Source organism: Silurus aristotelis (assembly GCF_946808225.1).
Source record: "Silurus aristotelis genome assembly, chromosome: 28".
Taxonomy (NCBI): Eukaryota; Metazoa; Chordata; class Actinopteri; order Siluriformes; family Siluridae; genus Silurus; species Silurus aristotelis.
The window spans coordinates 11,255,768-11,282,078 of NC_139601.1; the positions used below are offsets into that span (position 1 = coordinate 11,255,768).

Genomic DNA, 26,311 nt, shown 5'->3' on the forward strand with positions numbered 1-26,311 from the left:
ACTGGTTGTGTTTAACCAGTGTGAGCTGATGCTCTAAAGGTCAGGCTTTGTGTATGTGTGTGGGTGTGTGTATGTGTGTGTGAGTCAGTGTTGTGGTCGTAATTTGATTGCCAGGCAAACCCCTTTTCCTGTCCTCATTGACGAGTCTTGAAAAACCCCTTTCTCTTCTTGTTTCTTTTTGTCTTTTACAAGATGACGAGTAAAAAGGAGATCAAAGTGGCCATGAAAGGGAGCCTGGATTCTTGGGAATGTCGCACTGGGGTGCTAGCTGCATTTGCGGTGTGTGGTGGGGGGTCTGCTTTAGCATGTATATCTACTGTAGGGCTCTTTTGGCATACTTTTTTTGCTTCTCTAATGTACTATGTTTTGGGATGAAATAAAGTGTAGATAGGGGATTTGTTTTAGTTTTTCTTATCTCTCTGGCTACAAAAAAAAAACCGGTAAGAAGTTTACATAATCAGTTTCCTACCGTAAGTATTGGGACAGTGAAGTCAATATTTATCAGCCTCTTTGGATTAAAGATATGACAAAATACAGGTTTTTTTAAAAGGTTATCTTCATTTTAAAATGAAGCTTCCTGTTTCGCTCCACCTGTGCTTGTACTAGTAATTAGGTTGCTTCGGTAGGCAACATTTTCTTGGCAGCATTTGTGCCCTTGAGATAAAAATCTGTCCCGTTTAGAAGCAGCATAAGGACACCTGCCTTGAAATGAAGACAGCAAGTATCCTTCTGTACAAGGGCAAGTCTGTGATTTTGTTGAACATTTTTTTAAATATCCTGCAAATATAGAACATTTGCAAATCTAAACATGTAGTATATATATATATATATATATAAAGGGGCTTAACAGTACATGTATAAGTATCGAAATTCTTTGATACAGGGCTTTCGGTTCGGAATCTTTTTTACGTGCAGAACATAGTTATTGTCTGAGTTCCCTCAGGAACGTATTAAATAGCAGACCACAAGTTTGTTTAGTTTCAGCCTCGCATTTTAAGCACATTTTTTACAATTATTATTAAACTTGAAAACATGCACAACAATGCCAGGGGTATAACAAAATATAAAAAAATGTATATAAATATATAAATATTTTATTGTATTTAATCAATTTAAGTTGTGCAAATATAATCGATTACTCAATTTAATTAGCATTATTTAACCAAGCAGGCATTTTATTTAAAATTGTCTTAAAAATGTAAACTGTTCAAATGTTAATAATAATAAACTGCATTAATAAAAAATGACAAGCTATTTATGTTTTGCATTTCTTCCCACTAATCGTACCAAAATTTGTACCGAAACTTGAGTTAAGTACCGGACTGTTAATTTTGTGTACATTACACCCCTAATATATATATATATATATATATATATATATATATATATATATATATACATACACACAGTAATCCCCCCGTTTATCACGGTGGTTACGTTCCAAAACCACGATAAACGGACGCCACCCCAAAAATGCAATTTTATATATACTGTACTGTACTGTATTAACATTTTATTTCATTTTATAATCAATAATTATATTTGTCATTATTTCAACATAAAACACCATAAAAACAATTCTCTATAAGTTTTTAGGTCTATCTTAAGAGGAAAATAGCTAAACAAATCATTTATATGGCAAATGCAATTCCACGAGATTCTAACTGCGGTTAAGCGGGGGATTACTGTATATATATATATATATATATATATATATAAATGTTTAATATTTATTTAGTATAAATATTTAGCATATTTAAAATAAGGTTAGGCAGCCATTGTAGTTTAATATGAGCGCATATTTACTTCGTTTAGATGTGTTGAAACTTTGAATATTCTCGTTTGTAGAAATTAACAGCAAGAAACAGCATTGACTTCACTGTCACAGTATTTACAGAGGGCATTGCATGATCCCTATTTAGTGTTGGGTTTTTGCCTTTTTGGTAAGACAGAGTGAACAGGCTTAGAAACTGGCTTAAACACTTTGGAGCCAATTTAAAAAATATCTATCTTACAGCTATTAAACAGTTAAACGCAAACACTTAAAATCAAAACCAGGAGCAACAAACATTTGGGAAAAAAAAAACAGAAAAGGAATAAATAAATGTCTCACTCTTCTCTCACCAGCCCATATGCAAACTTCCAAATTGTTCACAGAAATCTCTGCCCCTCGGCTTCAGGTTTTTTGTTTTTTTTAACCATGAATTATTCTGTTATTAGCTGACTACAGTAACAAGCTAAGTTTGGCCTCCTTGATCTTTGTATCGCTCTTCCAGGACGTAGGAGGAAAGCAAACCAGGAGACACTTGAACAGTCATGAGCAGACAAAATGAGCCACCGTTTGTGTCTAAGAGCAGCCGCAGCGATCCACCACCATGCCGGGAATCTTTCCGTGGATGATCTGCTGTTTGTCGTTAAAGTACAGCATATTTATGGGTGACATTTTGGTGGGCGTACAGCAGGGTCCGGCTGAGCCTCTGGGATTGGCATGCTGCACCAAATGGGTGTGTGGGTACTTCTGCATGAACATGTACTCACACTGGCCTGAACAGTAGTTAGCCTTGTAGCGTTTAGGAGCAATGATCCAATCCCATCCAAATGCCTCAAAGTCCACTGTGAGTGGGTAGCGGCAGCAGCGGGATTCGGTCGAGTGCTCATCGCAGTCCAGGCCGAGATTGCGACGCGAACGCTTTGTCGTCTCGAGAACCTTCACCTCCAGGAACGGCTGCTGGAAATGAGGGGGAGGGAAGTAGGAGGGTGAAACAGTGAGAGACTGAAGATTTTTTTTAATTCTGCTCTACTCGATTATAGTAATCAGACAATAATAGCTGGATATTAGTCAAAATATGTTTTCGATATTTGTTCAATAACGTTTAGCTAAAGAAATATCAACCATAGTTGGATATTGCCAAATATTTGGTTCTATTTATATTTAATAGAATGCAACACCTGACTGCATTAAGGAACCAAAAATGTTGAAAACAAGAGACTGGTTGCCTATAATACTCTATATTCTATCTATATTCTATAAAGTTCTACAATAGCTATAAATGGGTAGCTAGGTAATCATTTTATGCAAATGCTTGTAAATTTCCCTACCATTAACAGCTGCTTGATGTAAGATGCCAAAATTTGTACGAATTTTATCAGTCTAAAAGTTAGTTTCCATAAAATGGTGCCCTAGTTTTCGCTATTGTTAACTTCTTGCATGGGTCGTTTTCTGTAAATTCTGACATGTTAGTAGTTGTCAAACCTTGATAAACTGAAAACTGCAGGCTATATGTGACCTTTGGCTTCCTGTTTTTGTCCTAACCTTGGCATGTACGCACCTAGTGATTCTTGAGAGATTGTGTAGCCGGTGTCTTCACAATTTCATTGTTCTCAATAAAGCACTGATCTCATCTTGTGGCCATGCAGCTGGACACAAGCATGAGTTTAGCAAGAAGGGGAACAAACCACAAGGCCACTGAGGTCAAATCCTGTCAGCTTGCACTCTGCTTTCTTTGTTGGATAAAGAGAAAAGAGAGGTCCAGGGGGAGTTTCATTCTTTCTCTGTTTTTTATGTTGTTTTTGTAGTCTTGCTAAAGAGTCTCTGATCTTTCTTCCATGCTTTTAAAAACAGCTTGCTGTCCAAAGGGTTGGGTTGTTACTTACTTTTCGAAAAAGTGGACTTGGCTTTTGAGGTCCAACAATGGGCATACTTGCCAAGGTTCCTGTTTTACCAGGGCTTCTGTTTTATTTTAACTCCTGCCATGCTTTATGACTTCCAGTTTCAAGAAGATTATGAATAACCAATGTAAACAAATCTTGAACATAACAACAATAATAACAATAATGATAATAACAATAATAATAACAATAATAATAATAATAATAATAATAATAATAATAATAATACAACTAGCAGGTCTAAGGGTCCTTACCAGCCCTTCCTCTCCAGGCCTTAGTGAGGTCACAGCAAGGTCGTTGCCACTTTCATCAAAGGCATTTATGTCAATGCCCCAATTTGTGTGTGGCTGCTTGAACCAGTTCTGCAGGACATGTTTAAAGTCAATGCTCTGCCAGTAGCCTGACCGTGAATTGAGCTCGATCTTGAGTGAGCGGATGCGGATGTGGCGGCTGCCCTGATCGGTTACAGGTTTGAGACGCAGGATCTGCAGGTAAACAGTAGAGGTTTGTTGCAGCGGTCGTAGATAAACCCACAGCTGGGCTTTTAGCACTTTAGTGAACATTAACTTGGGACTGAACTTGAAGAAACAGCAGTTTGGTTTTCCATCCACCTGGACGATTGGCTCCGCTGTGTAAAGAGAAAAATAACAGGTTAGTGAACATGCTTATTTAGCCTCACGACCAGCTTCAAACAAGAAATCTGAGCAGCTTATGTCAATTATATTGTCAAATATACTGTAATATTGCCAGTTGTTTGGGCTTTGGTGCGTGAAGATACTGACTTAAGTTTCTTCAGAACCTTGGACAGTGGCTTGTGAATGACATGCTTTTTAGATGCTTCTTAGATAACTGGCTTTCAAATTAAAGCAATTTGTAGACTAGCACACTATCTATTTATGTTTATGGAAAAATGCTCCTGCTGTAATGAATAAATTTTCAATATTTCCAAGAATAGGCAATTTTCATTTGAAAGTCGTCTTTTGACTGCAACCTTAAAGGAATAATTTATTGCATCGATTCCACAAGGTGTTGGAAACATAACACCTCAACATAACTGCATCAAATAATTACTGCTGATATGTCAGCTGCTCATTTATGATGCATGTTCACAGAATCAGTTTGCAAAAGAAATCAACATTCATTAGGGAGGAAACTGTCCTGTTGCAGGACATTGCTTGTGCCTAATGTAGCATCAGATTCCTGTTCTTAGCTCACGTCTTCAAAATATTATGTGTTCTGGATTGAGATGCTTTTCTGCTCACCAAAGAGTGGTTACTTTATTTACTGTAAAATCACATTTTCCTCATTAGGATTTTGTGAACTGATCTGAATCTGTATGATTGTATGTCTTGTTTTGCACATGTGATGTATGGATAACAGCATAAACAGTTCATGAATTAGCAGGTGCACAGGTTTTCCTTATAAAAGGAAATTGGTTGGTTATTGTATGCTCTGGAAACCTCCAAATGTACCAGTGTTCAACATCTTATTTTACCATTGTAAAAAAGCAAACATATGTGCACGACTACAACCTGTAAAATCCTAAAAATGAAAGAGTAGGATTGTTGGTTTTGGTGGCTCTGTATGAGAGAAATTTAGCTGAAGCATGATACAAACAAATACAACATTTTTTCTAAATTATCTTCTTCATCCTATGACGAAACATTTCTTTTTTTTATGAAGATGAAAATATGTTATGGCCCTAAGGTTCAACAGATTTTAACCTAAATTTAACTTCTATGGATATTTAAACAGCATTCTTTATCCACCTTCATTAAAACAGCAATTGAGGGAAATATCTTTTGGAAGAATGACTCTACTACAGCTCCATAGGACTGAAGCAGTTGTGGGGCTTTCCCTTATCAAGACTTTTTTTTGACAATTTTACAACTTACATTTTTCTTAACTGTTACCTTACATTGTAATTAATTGTGATGTTAAGCTATGTCTGTTTCTTCATTCATCCATATTCAAACCCCAAAACTTAAAAAAAAACTTAAACTGCCAGTCTATCAAAGGGCATCATGATCACATGCACTTTTGTTCACATGTGGGCCGTTTTTAATAAACTTAACAAACCCACAAAAAAGCTATACAACATGAGCACTGCAGTTTCACCCGGGCCAAAAGAAAAGCATCTGGTTTATAGAATATACCCTGTTCTGTACATCTGTTGCTTAGACATGACTTAAATCAGAAATATACTGTGTCTATTTAAAAAAAAAAATCTGTGAAACAATTTAGCATTAACCTGAACAATACATTTGAGTTCCTCATTATATTTGCACTTTTAATTTTAAAAAGTACTTATAATTTTACAAAAAGAACCAATAAATATGTTGAGTTTATGTGGTGGGTTCCCTATGAGAAAGAAATTCTGTCTCAGTTAAGAGCAGCATGAAGCCAAAGTACAAGAATAAATGGTTTTTAGATTCAAAACAAGCTAATAGCCATATGTTTTCATTTCCTACAAGGAAAAGTGTGACTCCATTTTACATAAACTAAGGGGAGCTGTCAATCAAGCCCCAATCTGTGGTTGCTTTGGCAACCGACGAGGGCTTCCAGTGTCAGAAGGTCACCGAGAGACCTTAGTCCAGTTAAGAAATGAGATTAAGGGTCAGCACTGGGAGCCTTTTACATCCCCACTGGTGCAGGGAGGGGGTCATGTGTAATAGCCAAATTGAGTTTGAAGGTCAAGGTCAGCTCTACAGCACTGAATGGTAGTATCTTTTTTCCTGTTTTCCTCATTGTAAAACACACATTTAAATACAAAGTTGCTGGAGTTCTGAATACACAGTTGGTGGTAATCAAATTATATTGCGTTTATTTAGTGGCATAAATGCTACAGTATCCATTATGTTTGTGAGTGGAAAGTTTATGTGGAGCCAAACAAGTTTGAGCAGGAAGATCATCAAGCTTGGACAAGCTGCTGGTCTACTCATTAGTGAGTGCAAATTTTGACAATATGACAGTGTTCCTCTCATGAGATTTGGCATGGCTATGGCAATTACTGTATACCGTAAATAAAAGAAAGAGAGATCCAGCACTTGGCCTGGATTTATTGTCATTTTCAGTGTCAACATTGAAATTAAATTATACATTTGCATGTGATAAAAAAAAAAAAAATAATTGTGTTTGCAAAAATGTAGTTATACACCCACAACAAGTCATGACCTTTTGTCAATGTTTACACTGTGCCACACAGAAACCTCACAACAACATCTGAGGCTACAAGAGCCCATTATTTTGTTGCTAGATTAGCTTTAGTCATTTCATACCAATACTACAGAAACAAACAGACACCAAATATACACTGCATCGACTAAAGTTTGTGGACACCAGAGCATAAGATTGGTATGTGAACATCTTTTTTTTTTTTTTTTTAACATCTCATCCTCCATTTAGTTCACAATTGCAAACATTGATAACTTTTGTTAATTGATAACCTTCACTCTTTTGGTAAGATGTTCCACTAGAATTTGGAGTGCGCTTGTGGAGATATGTGCTAATTCAGCCACTAGTGTGTTAGTAAAGTCAGGTGCTGATGTAGATAAGGTGAGGAGGACTGGGATGCATTGAGGGATATAATTTATCCTAAAGGTGTTCAATAGGGTTGAGCTCAAAGCTCTATAGCAGGCAACATAAGATCTTCCACTCCAACCCATATAAACCATATTTTCATAGAGCTGGCTTTGTGCCCGACAGCAGGGGCATTGTCATGCTGAACAGGTTTGGGTCTCCTAGTTCAAATAAAGGAAAAAACAGTTGCGTGCTTTTTTGCAAAACCATTCAGAAAAGAATCTTGTATGGCTGAAAAAAGGTGTACAAATAACTTTGTTCATATAGTGTCAACAATGCAACCAAGAAAAGCTTTTTAGGCACAAACCTTCACCAAACAGTGGATGATATGACTCAATCCTAACATATACTTTACACAGCATAAATAATAAACAGTACATTGAATCCTGCGGTTTCCTCACCCTCTTTCACTTTTTTGCATCTTTCTACTTAAAGTGTACTGATGAGCTGGATGGACTTCAAGCAAATTTAATTTCCATTCAGTCTTATTGCTTTTGATTTCAAACAGAAAAGCATAATTTTTTCCACCATACCTTAAATCATTGTAGATTACATGTCAGGTCATTCATTCATTCATTCATTCATTTTCTCCCGCTTATCCGTAATCGTCGCGGGAGCAGCAGTCTAAGCAGGCCCCCGCCTTCGACTGCTGTCCAATCCTCACAGCACCGTCCCTTACGGTCCCTCCTGCAGGTGGTGAGCCCACGGGAAGGCGGCCCCACGTCACGGACCTTGATATTTCCCTCTTAAGGGACCCCCGGAGCATAGAGGGTTAAGGGCCTTGCTCAAGGGCCCAAGAGTGGCAGCCTGGCGATACCGAATGCCAAATGAAAAAATTCTGTCAATGTAAACTAGCTAGAATTATATATTTACTCTACAAATAAATGTAATGAAAAAAATAAAGATTTTACAGCAAACGATTAAAGATTTTACAGCACACATAAGGTGAAGCTGCATTTACTGTTAAAATCCAAATTAATATTTACAGTTCAACCAGAGTTGGTATGGAGTAGAGAAAAAGTAGAGCTTAAAATGTAACAGTTAAAGTGCAAAATGCTTACCAGGGCAACTCTATGATATAACCAGTGCCTTTTAATAAAAAGTGTTAATTAGCTTATCGGGCAGATTTCACTATTTCAAATCTGTGTTTTGAATGCCAACATGTCAAGCTGCTTCTGCTATACGAGTTTCTCTCCATTCAAGCAGATTGAAGCCTGGTACTGTATAGCTGAAAATAGTAAGACCCGGAGCATTACCCAGATGGCATGTGATGCCTCTGATGGCCATGCAACCTGCTCTACACAATTATATTACTGTTTCTGTACTATATTTTCTGCCCAACATCTCGCCTGCCTACTACATTATACACTATAATGCTCCAGATAATAAAATAATTCTGCTTCTCAAATAAAAACATCCTGCTTCTCAGCTGATCAGTTATATACAGAATAAATAAAAACAATAAAATATATAACTAATGATTCTGATAGAAATAATGATATTAATTGAACAGTTTGTACATTGTCTCCATATTGTCTTTTGTATTATTTTAACACCTAAGGATAAGTCCAGTCATTTCAAAATCTGGGGCAAATATTACAAACCCGATTCCAAAAAAGTTGGCACACTGGACAAATTGTGAATAAAATAGGAATGCAATAATTTACAAATCTCATAAACTTATATTTTATTTACAATAGAATATAGATAACATATCAAATGTTGAAAGTGAGATGTTTTGAAATGTCATGCCAAATATTGGCTCATTTTGGATTTCATGAGAGCTACACATTCCAAAAAACTTGGGACAGGTAGCAATAAGAGGCCGGAAAAGTTAAATGTACATATAAGGAACAGCTGGAGGACCAATTTGCAACTTATTAGGTCAATTGGCAAGATGATTGGGTATAAAAAGAGCCTCTCAGAGTGGCAATATAGAAATATCAGAATATAACAGCAATATCAGAAAGGAGTTTCTCAGAGAAAAATTGCAAAGAGTTTGAAGTTATCATCATTTACAGTGCATAATATCATCCAAAGATTCAGAGAATCTGGAACAACCTCTGTGCGTAAGGGTCAAGGCCGGAAAAACATACTGGATGCCTGTGATCTTCGGGCCCTTAGACGGCACTGCATCACATACAGGAATGCTACTGTAATGGAATTCACAACATGGGCTCAGGAATACTTCCAGAAAACATTGTCGTTGAACACAATCCACCGTGGCATTCGCTGTTGCCGACTAAAACTCTATAGGTCAAAAAAGAAGCCATATCTAAACATATTACAGAAGCACAGGCGTTTTCTATGGGCCAAGGCTCATTTAAAATGGACTGTGGCAAAGTGGAAAACTGTTCTGAATTTGAAAATTCTTTTTGGAAAACTGGGACGCCATGTCATCCAGACTAAAGAGAATAAGGACAACCCAAGTTGTTATCAGTGCTCAGTTCAGAAGCCTGCATCTCTGATGGTATGGGGTTGCATGAGTGCGTGTGGCATGGGCAGCTTACACACCTGGAAAGGCACCATCAATGCTGAAAGGTACAGTATATCCAAGTTCTAGAACAACATATGCTCCCATCGAGACGTCGTTTCTTTCAGGGAAGACCTTGCATTTTCCAACATGACAATGCCAGACCACACACTGCATCAATTTCAACATCATAGCTGCGTAGAAGAAGGATCCGGGTACTGAAATGGCCAGCCTGCAGTCCAGATCTTTCACCCATAGAAAACATTTGCCGCATCATAAAGAGGAAGATGCGACAAAGAAGACCTAAGACAGTTGAGCAACTAGAAGCCTGTATTAGACAGGAATGGGACAACATTCATATTCCTAAACTTGAGTAACTTGTCTCCTCAGTCCCCAGATGTTTGCAGACTGTTATAAAAAAAAAAGAGGGGATGCCACACAGTGGTCAACATGGCCTTGTCCCAACTTTGTGTTGATACCATGAAATTTAAAATCAACTTACATTTGATATGTCATCCATGTTGTATTCTGAATAAAATATTCAAATTTGAAACTTTCACATCATTGCATTCTGTATTTATTCACAATTTGTACAATGTCCTAACTTTTTTGGAATCGGATTTGTACATGTATGAAACAAAACAAAAAACCGATTTCTTTAGACTCTGAACCTGCAGTTTAAACGATACACTAAACCACATCCCAATTTCCCCTCAGCTATTTTCTTCCATTCTTAATTTAGATCCTTAATGTACTTCTGCAAGGACAAAGCTGAACATATCAGCAATCAGTGTCAGGTTTTGACTCCAATGATTAGGCTTATGTGACTAATCACACAACACACATACGTACACACACACACACACACTCACACACACACACACACACACACACACACACACACACACACACACACACACACACACCATTTTACTGCTTAACCCTATTAAAATGGTAAAAAAAATTTATTGTTTCAGATTGTTTCAGGAAGACTAAAAACGGAAATGTAAACTTTTTATTGTTTATGTTAAAATTTTAGCTTGAAAAACGTAAAATTTCATTGTAAGACATATGTAGCTGATGCCAATGGTATCAGTAATGGGGTATAAAAACCATAGAGGGGATATTTGAATTAATCAAATTCAGTTCTCAGGGGAGAAATATCGAACGGACTACGGGGGGAAACGGACTACAGAGTGGGGGTGGGGATTAGAAGAAAACTCTCTGCTATTCTATTCTTTTTTCTTTTAACACGACTTCATTATTTCTATACTTTCAAGAACGTTACACATCAGTTGCTCCAACTGAAACTTGTTACAGATATGCTAATATGTAAAATATGTGTCATGTTGCATGTGATTGTAGAGCCAGCTGGCATCCACTCAACAGATTTCAATTGAATGGTGCATCTGGTTTCTGATACACTCTATTTTTAATTGTAGTGTACATATAATATTTCAGACTATAACAACTTTCTTTGTAAAGTGTTGTAGCCGTATCAATGTGTTTATCCTTTAAATTTAGTTGTAAAGTTTTTGATCCACAATGTCTCTAAATCTCTAAGGTATACTTAAAAAAAAAATCTCAATTTATCTTTATTTGTCAATATTTCATTTTTAAGTGTCTTTACATACATTGTTAGGCATGTAAATACCTGTGCTTACTTTCATAGTCATGTCCCATTTCCCATGCAAACGTTTGGGTTAAAGCTGAAGTTTGTATCTGACTGGATCTTTTGCTCCCCACCAAAAAAAATAGAAGCGTAAATGAAAACGGTCATCTGTTGGTTTGGGGGGTGGGGGGGCGGACGGTGGACAGGACAGAAGCCTATAATGCTTTAGCCTGCTTCCCTCTCTCCCCCCAAAAAGGGGCGGGATTCGATTTGCATATATATCTATATTTTCTTAATGGGAAATGCAAATGTGGTATTTTGAGGGAAGTGTGTGTTAAAAAGAATGAATGTGACTCTAGGGGATCCCTATGCACCTCTGGAAATTAATCATTCTGACACGTTAACGACTCCTCTAATAAGACAGGGGCCCAGCCGCACTCACCCAGGCCCTGCACACTCTTTGTTCGGCCCTCGGGTCCCAGGAGAAATGGACGAGGTGAGTGGGGGAGGAGGACAGAGGCGAAGGAGGTTGGGGGATTCTCCTTCTCTAACATTAGGGACCTCTCATTTTCAGGAGGGTGAGATTGACGCAGACATTACATCCACATGTGTCAAGATTTAGGAGGCTTTAGCTACAGTTGAGGCTGGAGGTATGATGATGGTACAATAGTATCAGCTTATCATAGCAAAATGAGTTACTTTTTTTTAAATGAAGAAATAAGTGCATACTAGTTACTGCCAGTGCACTTAGTAGTCTTTGAAATGCCAGCCATGTAATAATACTGCACTGTTCTGTGTTTGATGACATTCCATTGATTGTTTTTCCTTTTAATTGCATGCTTAAGCTCATGATTAAGCTTATTTATAGTTCCAAAAATATATATATAATAATAATAATAAAATTAAATAAAATAAAAGATGGCTATTATTCGTGTCAAATCAGATCACATACTGGATTGTTGCTTGCTTGATGTTTTCTTGCAGAAAACAAACAAATAGTTCAGCAAATTTCTTGTGACTGTTGGGTTAGCATTTATCAGAACAATGTGACAGTCCTTTTAACCGCTTAGGTATTACTCCTATGTTGTGATGTTACATACTTTACTCGCATCATTATGTATACCATTACATTGAAAGGTAGATAGATAGATTGATTTATCATGTTATCGTAAGCTTTTGTGTTTATTTTTTAAATGCTTTTTGGCTTGTGAGTATGAGGAAAATCATTACACCTTTTGTAAATCTGCTGGGAATACTTAGTTCAGTTCAGCTTACAAAACTCTAGTAAATGACCAATAATGAGGCCAACCATGAAGATTTAGAATGTAGTACAAGCATGCACATGGACACACTTATCCACTTTAACACGTTTAAACACAGGGAGTTTCCACTAGGCTCTGGAAAACATGGAACAAGTTTTCACATTCACACGATGCAAATAGAGTGAACTGACACATGTTCAGTTAGATTTTTCAGTGCGATTTATAGTTCTCCTTTATTCATAAAAAAATTTGCCTCATTTCAGTTAATGAACAATCACATCCTAACATTGGGTTTCTTTACAAGTAGCAAAGTGTCGAAACTTCTGTAACTTAATTAATTAATGCCTTTTTGTGTGGAACTCCATGTTAAGTATGGTATTATTAAACATAAGTCTATAGAAGCATTTGAATTTACAGAAGCAGTTAAAATATCAGTTTAAATCATGACATGGGCACTATTATGTAACACCTGCCAACTCCCAACACATATTAGCATAAAAACATATTAGCTTTTAAGAATCTTTAGCTTTGTCACCCTTTTTGTTTTTAATCATTTCAGCAGTTTTTACTAAACTGTGGCCAGTCACTTGTTTTACAGATTAATTTAATATGTTTGTACAGTAAATAATTCATCGTAACATCTTAATATGTGTGTGTGTGTGTGTGTGTGTGTGTGTGTGTGTGTGTGTGTGTGTGTGTGTGTGTGTGTGTGTGTGTGTGTGTGTGTGAGTGAGTGTGATAGACGTGCCCTGAGATAAACTGACTCGTATCTTGAGATAGGATCCGGATCCTCCACTGAGCCTTTACTAAAAAATTCACAATTAATTTGTCCTTTTCATTTAAACAACAAAATAAAAAATCCGTAACACAGCACGTGGTGAGGCATGCAGTCCTGCCCTTTCTGTTCTCTTTCCCATCTTCCCTTATGTTAATTTTAAAAGTCATAATAATACACTAATCATCTATTCCTATCAGTACTCTGGGCCTGGTTAAAGATGAAGACTCTGAGAAGGTTAAAGGCTTTGCTTTAATGCCCAATTCTAACTCTCAGTTTTAGGGTTTGAACCCCTCTCACTAGCACAGAAGCTGAGAACTGAGATTCCACTGCCCCCTAATAACTACTAAAGCTTTCGAAGCAGCAAACTCATTTCTCAATACATTCTCAAGCCGCTCAGTTGTTCTTAACAGCAGTGGCCTTGGATTTCATCCAAATGTGCTTTTGGCAACGGACAACTCGGCATTGCTAATGAACTCCATGGCCAACATTAAACGGAAAAGGAAGCGTGTGTGTTAGCGGCTCATCCTCTTTGTGAGAAGCCACTCTCTGAACACTTAAAATGCTTATAAATTTTTCATACGTATGATGCTGAAGTCCTTTCCGGCTAATCAGTGCCCTTAATGGCCAGTATGATTCAGCTGTTCTTCTCTCGTTTTTTTTAAGAACGCATGAATGGCAGCAACAAGCTTGTCGATTATTATTGGTTTCCTCCCTTCATCCCGCCCTCTTTTCGACAAAGTGCTTAATTAGTCGAGAGCACTGAGTAATTATTTCCTTTATTAGTGAGCACAGACATCTGTTTTGGCTCTTTAACTCGGCCCTATAAAAGCAGCCCCCCGATAAAAACGTCCATGCTCTCGGTCCCTTTAGGACAGATCGCTTGTTGCTCCACGTGGCATTATAGAGCTGAGCTGCTGCTTTCACACATGCCAATAGGTGTAACTAAAATACCCCCCTACACCAGCCAAAGTGTCCTGATTAAGATTTTTTTATTGAGATAGAATCCCACCAGAATGTGCTACATTTAAACTGCCAACCATTTTTTTTTTTTTCATCAACTTCAGCAGGTTGATGGAATTGCTTGTTTTCCACCATGCACAAAAATGTGATCAACTTAAATTAGAAAATTCCTGAAAAAGAAAAATTGTAAAGAAAACACCATTCGTGAAAAAAATTATCTCTCCTGTTTTACTCAAAATCACAGGCACACAGCAGGTAAGCAGTTCTGTCAGCCACATAAATCCACTATTGAGCTCAAAGTAGACAGAAAGTCTAGTTACAAACCTAGCCTATTTTTTTAAAATATATATTTTAACCAAATGCATCAACCAACAGCAATCCAAACACTATATTAAAAAGTATTCATTACTAATTATGTCTGAGATCTGCAGCACTGGGGCCAATATTAAAGCTTCACTATTTACATTCATATAAAATGAAGAGCAAATAAAGAATTTACCCTTGGAAAAAAAAATTTATTTTTGAGCTACAGTACATGGCAATGGTTTCATTCAAAGTGACAAGAGTGAGATAATGCTCTCTAAGACGTAACCATAGCAACTCCTGTATAATGATAGCATATTGTTATGTGGGCAGTAAGTTTGCTATTTGCACATATATCATTCAGTTATGAAGAATTGTACATGCATTGAGTGTCAAAAACAATTAATGATTCATTAATACATTAATAACTCGTAGTTTTCTGTACCTCATACATTTTATATTATATATATATATTGTCCTATATGGTACACATGATAACACTTAGCATTTATTTTGTGTTAAAACATGTTCCAGAAGTGATGCATGAATTTATAACATGGTTGCCGGGCATCTTTGACAGTCAAAAATCAAATAGAGTCAAAATGGCTTAAATTAAAGTCGCACTTGAACCAAACACATAAATTCATGGTGTACAATAACTATTTTTCTTGCTAGGTTCATGTTAATTTTCATCATTCAGCTTCAACATGAACTCTAAAATCCCCTGGAGAAATGGGTCAAAACTAAAATCAACACTCTCACACATACAGAACGCCATGCTGTCAGTATCTGTGTGTGTGAGTGAGGTGTTGGACTTTATAGGTTATGTTAAATTATCCATGTGCTTGGTGTATTTTGCGATGCATGTTAGGGGTTAAAAAAAAAGCCCAGCGTGGGAAGCAAAGTGAACAAGAGGGAGGAGAGAGCGAGATTCCTGAGAGCCCTGGCGAAATTTTGCCTCGGGTATTAATGGACTTTGGGCTCTTTGAAAGTTTATTAGCCATAAAATTGACAGCGTGTTGTGCTAGCTCAACAGCCCCACTGTCCTCAGTCTTTATTCCTGCTCAAACAAAACAGGCAGATGACACAAAAGGCTCCGCACACGTTTGCTCGACAACCTACCACCACCACCACCACCCACTCCCCCTTTTCCTTTCCTATGGACGGGAATCATTGAAAACGATCTCAGATGCAGGTGTTACCATCCGAAGCGTACGTAGGTTTATTCACTAACTCCTTACACACTTCTACCCGCTGATTTTAAGGACAGTCGGACTGCCGGGTTGTCTTTTCTGCACTCGACCTATTAACGTTTATGGTTCCTGCACCTTCAGGAAATGACCCTTTTATAGGGTCAACACTATAAAAGACTTGTGGCTCTTGTTTTTTAAGGTGGGAGTGGTTGGTGGGTGGATGTTGGAAGAGAGTTGGTGTGTGTGTGTGTGTGTGTGTGTGTGTGTGTGTGTGTGTGTGTGTGTGTGTGTGTGTGTGTTTGACATCTTAAGTGTTCGTTCTTTCGTGGAGGGGGGTTGTCGTGTTGTTTAATCTACTACCAGCTCTCTTTTCGTGGCCAAAGAAAAAGACCTGAAGAGGTTAATTGGCTCCTCGTCCGATATATCACATTGCTGTGAACTCTGTGACCCTTCTTGTCAATAGGGGGCTTTTTCTCCAGTGACTCAGTGAATGTATTAGTTCTTCTTTCTGTGCATGTGTGTGTGTGTGTGTGTGTGTGTGTGTGTATGGTTGCCCCAATTTGACCATTTGGACAATGGTAGCTAAATAGTCTGAGCCAGAAAGCTATGTTTTGATATGGTACATTTAATTTTCTTGCTTTTTTGCCCTGATATCTGAGCTGAGATGTTGCAGTGATCGGAAAAAATGGGGATACAAAAAAAAGTCGCATAGTCTAGGCATATGCTCACATATGTAAATTTAGACTTCGAATCAGACTTTTTGAATCCGTTTTCCTCTTTTCAACTTTAAAACCTCATCAAAAACTATATAGCCCAATACATACTGAACAATGTCTTTTTTTGTCATGATTTTTAACATTGATTTATCTGCTATTACATTCTAAATTCACATGACACCTTACATGAAGCAAGGAATCAGAAAGATTCTGTACATTTAGCTAAGAGGAACTGATCTTGAATAAAATGAATGAGAGCAACTGACGGAGAAGAAGGAGGGGCGACAAATAATCAACAAACGCTCTTGAAAAAGCTGGTGGTTGTTAGAGAGGGACATTGATGAGGGAGGAAGGCCTGGTTTAAATATGTAGACAGGTGACAAATGAGGGCTTCAAGGGGTCAGCAACCCTGCTCTGGTCTCACACATGCAATGAACCACATGCATGCAGAGTAAAAACTCTCTCTCTCCCTCTCTCTCTCTCTCTCTCTCTCTATCTCTCTCTCTCTCTCTCTCTCTCTCTCTCTCACACACACACACACACACACACACACACACACACACACACACACACACACACACACACAAACACAAGTACTGAAATGACACGCAGTGATGACTCTAAGATCTACGCCTGAGATGCACAAGTGGCTAAAAGCAGGTGCACACTGCACTCTTTTGTCATAAAGCTTTCTGTAGCATTGGTCGTACTTAATACACTCGAGCACTACACAACACTAATCAATCAGCATCAAGGGCTGAACAGAGCAGGTCAACTTGATTTTGACACCTATGACCTGTTTTGTGTTACTGCATACAGCAGAGTGTTTAAAGAGGGACAAAAAAAATCAGGATTGCACCTTAATGAAAAATGTAGGGAGTAGAGTGTAAAATGATGCTAGAACAATGTTATGGCAATGAACTGTCACTAATCCAGGTATCATCATCTTTTAAAATAGTCATAAACTCATCATCATTTGATTCAAAAATCAGTAAAAGTAGCGTGCAAGCAGGCAAACTGTAAATCATCAAATGGAATCCTCATTAGAAAAAATGATTTCCTTTATTGGTTACCAGTACTATAACATTGCGACAGAAATCTACAAACTATGAAAACTGTACTTATGATAATCACTTCAGAGTCAGGCCATGAGGCACCGCAGTCTCCTATTTTTCTTTTAAGTATATAGATAAGATAGGATGTATCTGAAAAGGTGATATAATACAAATACACTGTTAAAACTCAGGACAATATAGGATGACTCCAGAAGTCTAAACATAACCAGTTTTAAGTCAAGATCAAGACCGCACCCTTTTCCTCTCCATAAAAACACTTTATTCACATTATGTTGGCGAAACCAAAAAGATCGTGTGAACATATTGTATATAGTGTATATGTTAAATTTATGCCCCATGCAATGATTATTTTCGAATAAATGTAAACTCATGCACAGGGAACGTAGTGAACGTAGTAAATGCAAATGCATCCATGCAATCAATAAGTGCTTAATCTGTGCACATGTGAGTGTATATGTGTGTTATATGACTTGGGAACATAAACCAGCTGAACCCTATAAATAACTTGAACCGTTTTTGAGCATTAATGCCGAGAGGAAAATCTCATGCGGGGACGGATGAACATTTGAAGTTCTCGCTCTCTTTATCTGCAAAACAGAGAGGCGTTTCGGTCGTCCTGTGGGATGCGCTCATGACGCCACAGGCGAGAGCGTTGCGCTCCTTTGTGCAGCACGTGGAAATAAAGGGGGAATGACAGAGCGAGCGGGAGAGGTGGGAGAAGAGAAGAGATGGAGGAACGAAGAGGAGATAAAAAGAATGAAAGAGCAGGGGAGAGAGAGCGAAAAGGGAATGTCAAGGAAAGATAAAAAAAGAGAAGGCAGGTGGCAGGGACGATAGAGGATGAAAAAGTGGTGCAAACAGATGGCACAAGCAAATAGAAATATTTTAAAACGATAGGAAGAGCGGAAGTTAATTACTTAATCGTGTGAGCATATGTCAGCATCAAGCTTAAAATGTGCCAGCGATCATAACTGCTGAAGTTGCAAACCTCTCTTTCACCAAAGAAACACTAGAGAGAATTTCAAACACTACTCTCTCCACACTGCAAAGATTTCTTTCTTGTGGGCGTGATGGGTTTATTTATAGAGAGTTCACTGGGTTTATGCTCAACACAAGCACATATTATGGAGTTATTGATGACATAGTTAACTGAGCAGCCCCCCCCCCCAACCCCCTTTCCCTCCAATTTGACCACCTGGCAATTTCCATCCACTAGCTAACCCTCCCATATCATATGATCGCTACCAGCCGGGGAAGTTAAGGCTTATATGTGCCTCCTCGTTAAAAATCGTTTTGAACTGCTGCATCACAGGGCAGCATAATACACTTGGAGAAAAGAGCTATCTGTCCTTATCTGCATACAGAAGCAAACAGATGGTTGACCTGAGTTGCTGTGATTGACAGCAAAGACAGAGAAATGCCATCTCTCCCACACACAGAGACCAGCCAGTTTTGCTCCCTTGGCTCCTGATAATAGGGCAAACGCTTTTTTTGTTGTGCCAGAGAGAGAAATTAAGAGAGCCAGGCAAATCTCGGATTCTTTAATGTCTTGCCTTGCCTTGCCTTGCCTAATGTGACATATATTATAGAGCTTTTGATTTCTCAAATATAATTGGCCGGAGTAATTTTCTACAACAGCAACTATAAACAGCTCATTTCCATAATCGTACACTGTTTATACAGATTAAGGTTATTCAACAAAGAAAATCTGTCTTTTCCCCCATGCAAAAGCCTTCAGAACAACTGACTTTAAATATCTCATTAAGAAAACTCATTAGGTTGTAAGGCCATGACTTTATAGCTGCTGATTTTTTCACTCCATAATATTTTATGTGACTTTAAATAGAATATGTATGTGTCTTTCTAGAATAAATGTAAAAAGTATTAATCTTTGGCTGTAAAAATTGCTGTAAAATAGTGTAATAAACACTTTAACTTTGCTTTATTCACAACACAATTCATCATATATGATAAATAACTTGTTCGGGGGGCTATGTGGGTTTTTTTATAGGAAACATTTTAGGTGTTGTTCAGAAAAAATACATAAATACAACTACATACTTTGTAATCATACTCAGAGTGCAAGGTTACACTATAAAGCTAATAGTCTATGGACCACAAACCTGAAAGCAAACAATTCAATAGAATGTTTTGTCTGCTGCAGAATTATAATTTCCCTTTATTGAAACTAAGAAACTCCAACCTGTTCCAGCATGACAATGGCCCTGTTCACAAAGCAAGCTCCTTAAAGACATGGTTTGCCAAGGTTGGAGTGGAGAAACTCAAGTGCCCTGTACAAAACCCTAACCCCAACCCCATTCAACACCTTCAGGATGAAGTAGATTGTCAATGGTACCAAGGCCTCCTCATCCAACACCAGTGCCTGACCTCACTGATGCTCTTGTGGCTGACTGACCACAAACCCTCATAGCCACACTACAAATACAAACATCTAGACTTTCCACAAATCTAGTGGAAAGTCTTCCCAGAAGAGTGGCGGTTATTATAACAGCATGTACGACAAAATCAGATGAAAAAAAAAACAACAAATATGGATGTAATGGTCAGAGCTTGGATCATATACTGTTTTATCAACAGAACCACAACATGCCCTTATTAATGCAACACTATACAATCTCACAATCTTCATCCAGCTCAGGTAGTAGGCAGAAGTAAAAAAATTAATAATAAATATATATATACATTATATACATGCATACATTACATGTATATATATATATATATATATATATATATATATATATATATATATATATATATATATATATATATATATATATATATATGTATGTATGTATGTATGTATGTGTGTGTGTGTGTGTGTGTGTGTGTGTGTGTGTGTGTGTGTGTGTGTATATATATATATATATATATATATATATATATATATATATATATATATATATATATATATATAATTTTATTTTTTTTTCCACAGTCTAAAGTATGTTAGTTGTCATGAAAAGTTTGCTTGGTTGTGTTTCTTCACTTCTGGGGGAAATGTTCTCAATGCATGTATCTTATTTAAATTTTGCCTGTATTTTACAAATACAAAAAATGTATTACCACATTAGTAATTAGCTAGTATGCTACAGCATAAGCCTATTTCATATATTATTTCATCATATACACTGCTGCAACAATTTTCTCACAACATCAAATTTTTTTCTTTCTTGCTTATTTCTCTTGCTGGCTCTCAGTTTTATTCTGTTTCTTTTTTTATTTGATAGTTTGGAACTTGAAATGTAAGCGTTCTTTCATCCTTTCACAATCATTGCTTGCAAGCACCATATTTTTCTCTCATTAACCTATAAAATGTTGTCAATGTGGGCATGCTGTACCCGCCACATCCATCATCTCATGCTCAAGGCCTTTTATATATAGCTTTATACGCAGTACACTTTCTTTCTGGCATGTGCACCAGTTTGTGTAGGAAAGTTTACAAGGTGGAAAAGAAATACCAATACCATATGTACTCTTTTTTTTTTTAACATGTGCATCATTAGTAGGCGCACAGCAAAATTCCCCAGTGTTGAATTAACACCTACAGGATTTATATAAGTCCAGCTGGACACAAATGAACTCTGGGAAAGTGACTCTGAGAACACAATGGAACTTTAAATCCCAGTAAATTCTATGTGAGAAATTTAAGACGCCACTTTGCAGCTGTTAAAAAATGATGGTTTATGTGAAATCACAAGCTGCGTTTAAACTGCTGTTCATTATTCTGAGACGTGAACTGAGTGACAATCGAGTGAGAGTTTAGTGAAGGGGGACACACAAACCCCAGCTTTGTTCACATTTCGTCCTCCCCAAAAAAAAAGAAAGAAAGAAAAAAAAAACGGGATTATTTGCTCGGCTTTTCGTCCGCCTTGTGCAGAATACATTACGTGTGTAAATGTTGTTGAACCCCCGGCGTTTCTTGGCGGAAAGGTCACACACTCCCCCTCGACCCTGATTCTGTTCCCTCAGGGCTTTGTGTGTGTGTGTATGTGTGTGTGTGTGTGTGTGTGTATGTGTGTGTGTGTGTGTGTGTGTGTGTGTGTGTGTGTGTGTGTGTCCACACCCCCTTCTCCCCAAGCTGTGCCTATAAAGTTCGCATTTAAAAGGCGAGTGCGCTGCTGAGGGCCGAACAATAGCATCTTTCTGGACACACTTTTTCTCACTGCCTGGGTTGCCAGATTGCCACTCAGTTGCAACATATTTTAACACAATGCATGGAAAAGCATAGCCTTGAGCTAGAGGATAGGATGTATTAGTTAGTATTTGGGTGGTTTATGATAAGTTGTTGCTGTTTAGTTCACCTCTGCTCTAGGGACTAATGGTGGCGAGCTGAAATCCCATAACTAGCAAAAATTTGGGCTCTTTAGGATCAACTTTTTAACTAGTAATGGCCAGTGACATGATTAAGTAGCTACAATAAAAACAAATAAATGTAAATCAAAAACAGATTTTCGAAAAAGAATATAATTCACAATATCATATTTAATGCGTGGCCAAGGTTGCAGTGAGACTTAGTTTACTTAGTGTGCATCTGCCTGCCAGGTTTTAAATTACATTATCATTATTGATTTATAACAAACCCCCAACAAAAAAAGCCTCACCATTCACAAGCTGTGATTGCAAACAAAGTTTAAGGGATTCAGCAATTGAGTTCTATTGCAGTTTTGCGGTGAGTTTTCAAAGCCACCAATAGCCAACCTCAAGGACATCACACAGAGCCCTAGGCCTGCCATATGTTCGCTCATAAGTATGCGATTAAAAAAAAAAGAAAAAAACAGCTGAGAGAGTTCAGTAATAATGTGACCTTTCTGTGCAAGTAATGGATTAGAATGATGTGCATCCAGTCGCACAGAATAGTGTCTAATAATAATCAAATCATTTTTTAGTTTTTATATTCATCAATTTCAGATTCAACATTTTGCTTTCTCCCTGATCAGCACTCGTTTCTGTAATGAGGAAAGTACAATTCTCGTCTGCAAGAAACATTAAAAAGATGAAGTGCTTTTAAGGAATGAGGAGTTTTCTATACCTTTTCATAGATCCTGTCACTATAAATAAAGTCCCATTTGGCTAATGGATTCAACCAGTTCTTAGTGCGATCCAAAAGAATGACCCCTTTAAATTCTTCATTATTTGTAACCTTTTCTCAGGCTTTAGTGTTGTTGTGTTAAACTGCATGAGCATCATATCATATCAGTCCAAAGATTCAGCGTCAATGATGAAACGAAGGTTCAGATATAAATTAAGCTGTGCAATGTAATTCAAGAAACCCTACTAAAAAGCTGCTGCTGAAAAAAACCCTGGGAAAAATGTTGTGCCTTACAGGACAAATTTGGCTAAATTGAGCATCGTGTTTATCCTTATCGTCTGATTAATGGTCTATTTAGGAAAAAAAAAAAGTCTATTTTATTTCATTAAAGATTATGAATAAACTTACAGGAAATGGTGGGTTTGAGAATATGTCAAAGTATGTATTCTTTGTAGAGTTTAAAAAAAAAATCGTACAAATAAGAGAAATCATATTAAATAACCACGCCCCTAACCCCTACGTCATAACTTTACATGTCAATTCTTGGTCAGAAGTAGCTTGAACGTTTAGCTTGTAAATAAGGTGCCAAGAGTTGTGACCTAGTTTAATGTAATATGTAAGAATTGTTGTCATATGTAATATGTGCCAAAATTGTTGAGCCAGAAGTAAAATTATTATAATAATAAATAAGTGCTGAACTTGAACAAATCAAAATATGGCTAAATTTTGTTGTATATAAAATATAAAAATGTACAAAAGAACAGTTTTATCTAACATTTAGTACTTTCTATACATTTATTTTAGAAAGTAATAACACCGTCCTAAGTGTTGCAGAAGCACCGGCAATATACACACTTCTTTTTCAGAAAAGAGTTGTGACGTAATATATCTCAATATCGATATCAGTTTGTTTGCCCAGACCTTAAATGTTAAATTGCACAGAAATTATTTGGACGACTGCACTGATTAACGTTACTGGAGTTGATTTGTCACTAGTTTTATGCATATGGTTTAAACTGTGTGTGTGTGTGTGTGTGTGTGTGTGTGTGTGTGTGTGTGTGTGTGTGTGTGTGTGTGTGTTGATGAATGAAGGATTAAAGGATTTTGGGCATGCGCTAGAACTTTCGAAAAAAAAAAAAAAAAAGTTGTACACATTGTGGCACTCACGCTCCGAGGCCATTGCGATCACCGACTCGGTGGTGGCGTGATACTCGTCCGCCTCGGTGAACTCGTCCATCTCTCGCGCTGATCCTATTCCCGCCGCGTCTCCCTGGAAGTCGTGCTGGTCCAGGAGGCGCTGCAGCGGCGGCGCGCGGGGCAGCAGCTGCTCGGCCACGGCGCGGCTGATGTTGGGCGCGTGCTTGAGTCGCAGTTTGCTCAGGATCTGCGACTTGATGGTCTCCAGGCGCAGCGCGCGGCTCTGCTCGCGCCACGCGCACGCCGAGCACTGTCGCGCGCCGGCCGCCGCCGCCTCCTCCTCCTCCGCCTCCTCCTCCTCCTCCTCCGGCACTTCCTCCTCGTGCATCACCTCGAGCAGAGACACGGCCGAGGGCATCACGGCCATCACGGGCATCACGGGCACTTCAGAGGGCGCCGCTGGGCGCGACAGCAGCTCGGGCTCGTCGCTGCCGCACAGTTCCAGAGCCACGAGCACCGCCAAGCACAGCCAAAAGTTAGCGCGCGCCATACCGAGCGTGCTTTATCCTTCTTTCTCGCTTTGGCAACGTGATGCAAAGTTTGTCAACTGCAAAAGGGCAAAAATTGTCCACCTGGTTTAAATCAAATGTCCTTTTGCCTGAGTTTGAGTTCCATAACCAAAAATTACAAAAAGAGCCTTAATGCATCCAAAGTAAGATCGATCTGATTTGCTCCCCGTACACTGATAGAAAGATATAGGGATGGATTCTTTCTCCGCTCCGGTATATTGCAGGATTGAACTGCCTTGTTGGAGGATGTTGCTGAGTGTGGAGGCGCCTTTATAGAACCTCGGCTGGTGTCGTAATCCGCCTCGATTGGCTAAGAGGGCAAACAAAGGGCTTTCAGGATGGACACTCAAGTGAGTGAGAGAGAGAGAGAGAGAGAGAGAGAGAGAGAGAGAGAGAGAGAGAGAGAGAGAGAGAGAGAGAATTACTTAGTGCTCCCCATGAAGAGATCAGTAATAAACATTTGAAATATTTTTCAATATTCAATATGGCCAGTTATACTTCTATTGGATTAATGGTAATGTTGGTAGTAATCTGGATCAGTTGAGATATTGGATCTGTTGTATTATACCACTCATGCTAACTTGAAAGCAACATCTGCATTGTATAGGGTAATGCAAGTCAATTAGATTTATTTTTCAATATGCTGAGTTGTAGTGGTAGTGTACAGCACTGGTTGTACTTACACTAGATTAGTTGTGTCATGTACTGGATCAGTTCTATTAGATGGAACTGCAGTTTTAGTGGGTAATTTGTAGTTATACTGCATGAGTTGTTGTGTGCAGCATTCATTGTAGTTCTACTGCTAATCTAATCTAGTTCATCTGTTTGAGTTTACTGGTTCATTTGTAGTTATACCAGATTACTTTTATACAATTTGTCTGAGCGTACTGGATAAATTGTAGCTGTACTAGATTACTTTTAGCCAATCTGTTTGAATGTACTGTATTGGCTATAGTTGAACTAGATTACTTTTTGATCATCTGTTGAAGTGTACTGTATCAGTTGTAGTTGTACTTGATCACTTTTAGCAGATCTGTTTAAATGTATTGGATCTGTTTTAGTTCGACAGGTTTTGTTTAAGTGTACTGGATCGGTTATAGTTGTACCAGATTACTTTTAGCTAATCTGTTTGAGTGTACTGGTTTGATTGTAGTTGAACCAGATTACTTTCAGCTGATCTGTTTTATTGTACTGGAATGGATGAAGTTGTACTATATTACTCTTTTCTCATCTGTTTTAGTGTACTTGATCAGTTGTAGTTGTACGTGCTGTCTTTTAGCCAGTCTGTTTGAGTGTACTGTATTGATTGTAGTTGTTCTAGATTACTTTTGATCATCTATTTTAGTGTACTGGATCGGTTGTAGTTGTACCAGATTACTTTTAACAGATTTGTTTGAGTGTACTGGATCAGTTGTAGTTGTACTATGTTACATTCAGCTAATCTGTTTACTGGATTGGCTGTAGTTGTATTACTTTAAACTTATCTATTTAAGTGTACTGAAATGACTATAATTGTAATAGATTGCTTTTTAGCTGATTTGTTGTAGTGTTCTGGATTGGTTGTAGTTGTACTAGATCACTTTTATCTGATCTGTTTGATGTACTGTATTGGAAGTAGTTGTACTAGATTACTTTTACCTGATTTGTTTTAGTGTACTGGATCACGTGTAGTTGTACAGGCTACTGTTTGAGTGCACTGGATCAGTTGTAGTTGTACCAGATTACTTTTAGCCGATCTGTATTAGTGTACTGTATTGGTCTTACTTGTACTATATTACCTTTTGTTTGTCTGTTTGAGTATATATTGGTTGTAGTTGTAACAGATTACTTTTAGTCAATCTGTTTTCATGTACTTAGCAGTTGTACTTTCACTAGTTTACATTTTGCTGATATGTTTCGTTGATATGCCTCATTATACATCAGAACGGCCC

The 26,311-nt window shown here is 37.8% G+C and overlaps 1 protein-coding gene across 2 annotated transcripts; it reads right to left on the reverse strand.

Annotated features, from left to right (window-relative positions):
* Positions 1–1,739: 1,739 nt before the first annotated feature.
* gdf11 (growth differentiation factor 11) lies at positions 1,740–24,682 on the reverse strand. Of its 2 annotated transcripts, none has more exons than XM_083534238.1 (3): positions 23,842–24,682; positions 3,924–4,297; positions 1,740–2,725 (listed from the first exon to the last, which is right to left on the reverse strand). In XM_083534238.1, the coding sequence occupies exons 1-3, from the start codon at positions 24,359–24,361 to the stop codon at positions 2,348–2,350; spliced, it is 1,272 nt and encodes a 423-aa protein (XP_083390364.1). In that variant the 5' UTR covers positions 24,362–24,682; the 3' UTR covers positions 1,740–2,347. The 2 variants fall into 2 exon arrangements, with proteins under 2 accessions (XP_083390364.1, XP_083390363.1); XM_083534237.1 differs by having other exon boundaries at positions 1,740–2,728.
* Between the last annotated feature and the right edge of the window lie 1,629 nt (positions 24,683–26,311).

Excerpts from the sequence above, each read along its gene's own strand:
- gdf11 (XM_083534237.1), bottom strand. The coding sequence starts at position 24,361 with ATGGCGCGCGCTAACTTTTGGCTGTGCTTGGCGGTGCTCGTGGCTCTG. Across the intron at positions 4,298-23,841 it reads GATCGCAATGGCCTCGGAGC|CGGAGCCAATCGTCCAGGTG; the intron begins GTGAGTGCCACA and ends CTCTTTACACAG. Across the intron at positions 2,729-3,923 it reads GGCCTGGAGAGGAAGGGCTG|CAGCCGTTCCTGGAGGTGAA; the intron begins GTAAGGACCCTT and ends CCTCATTTCCAG.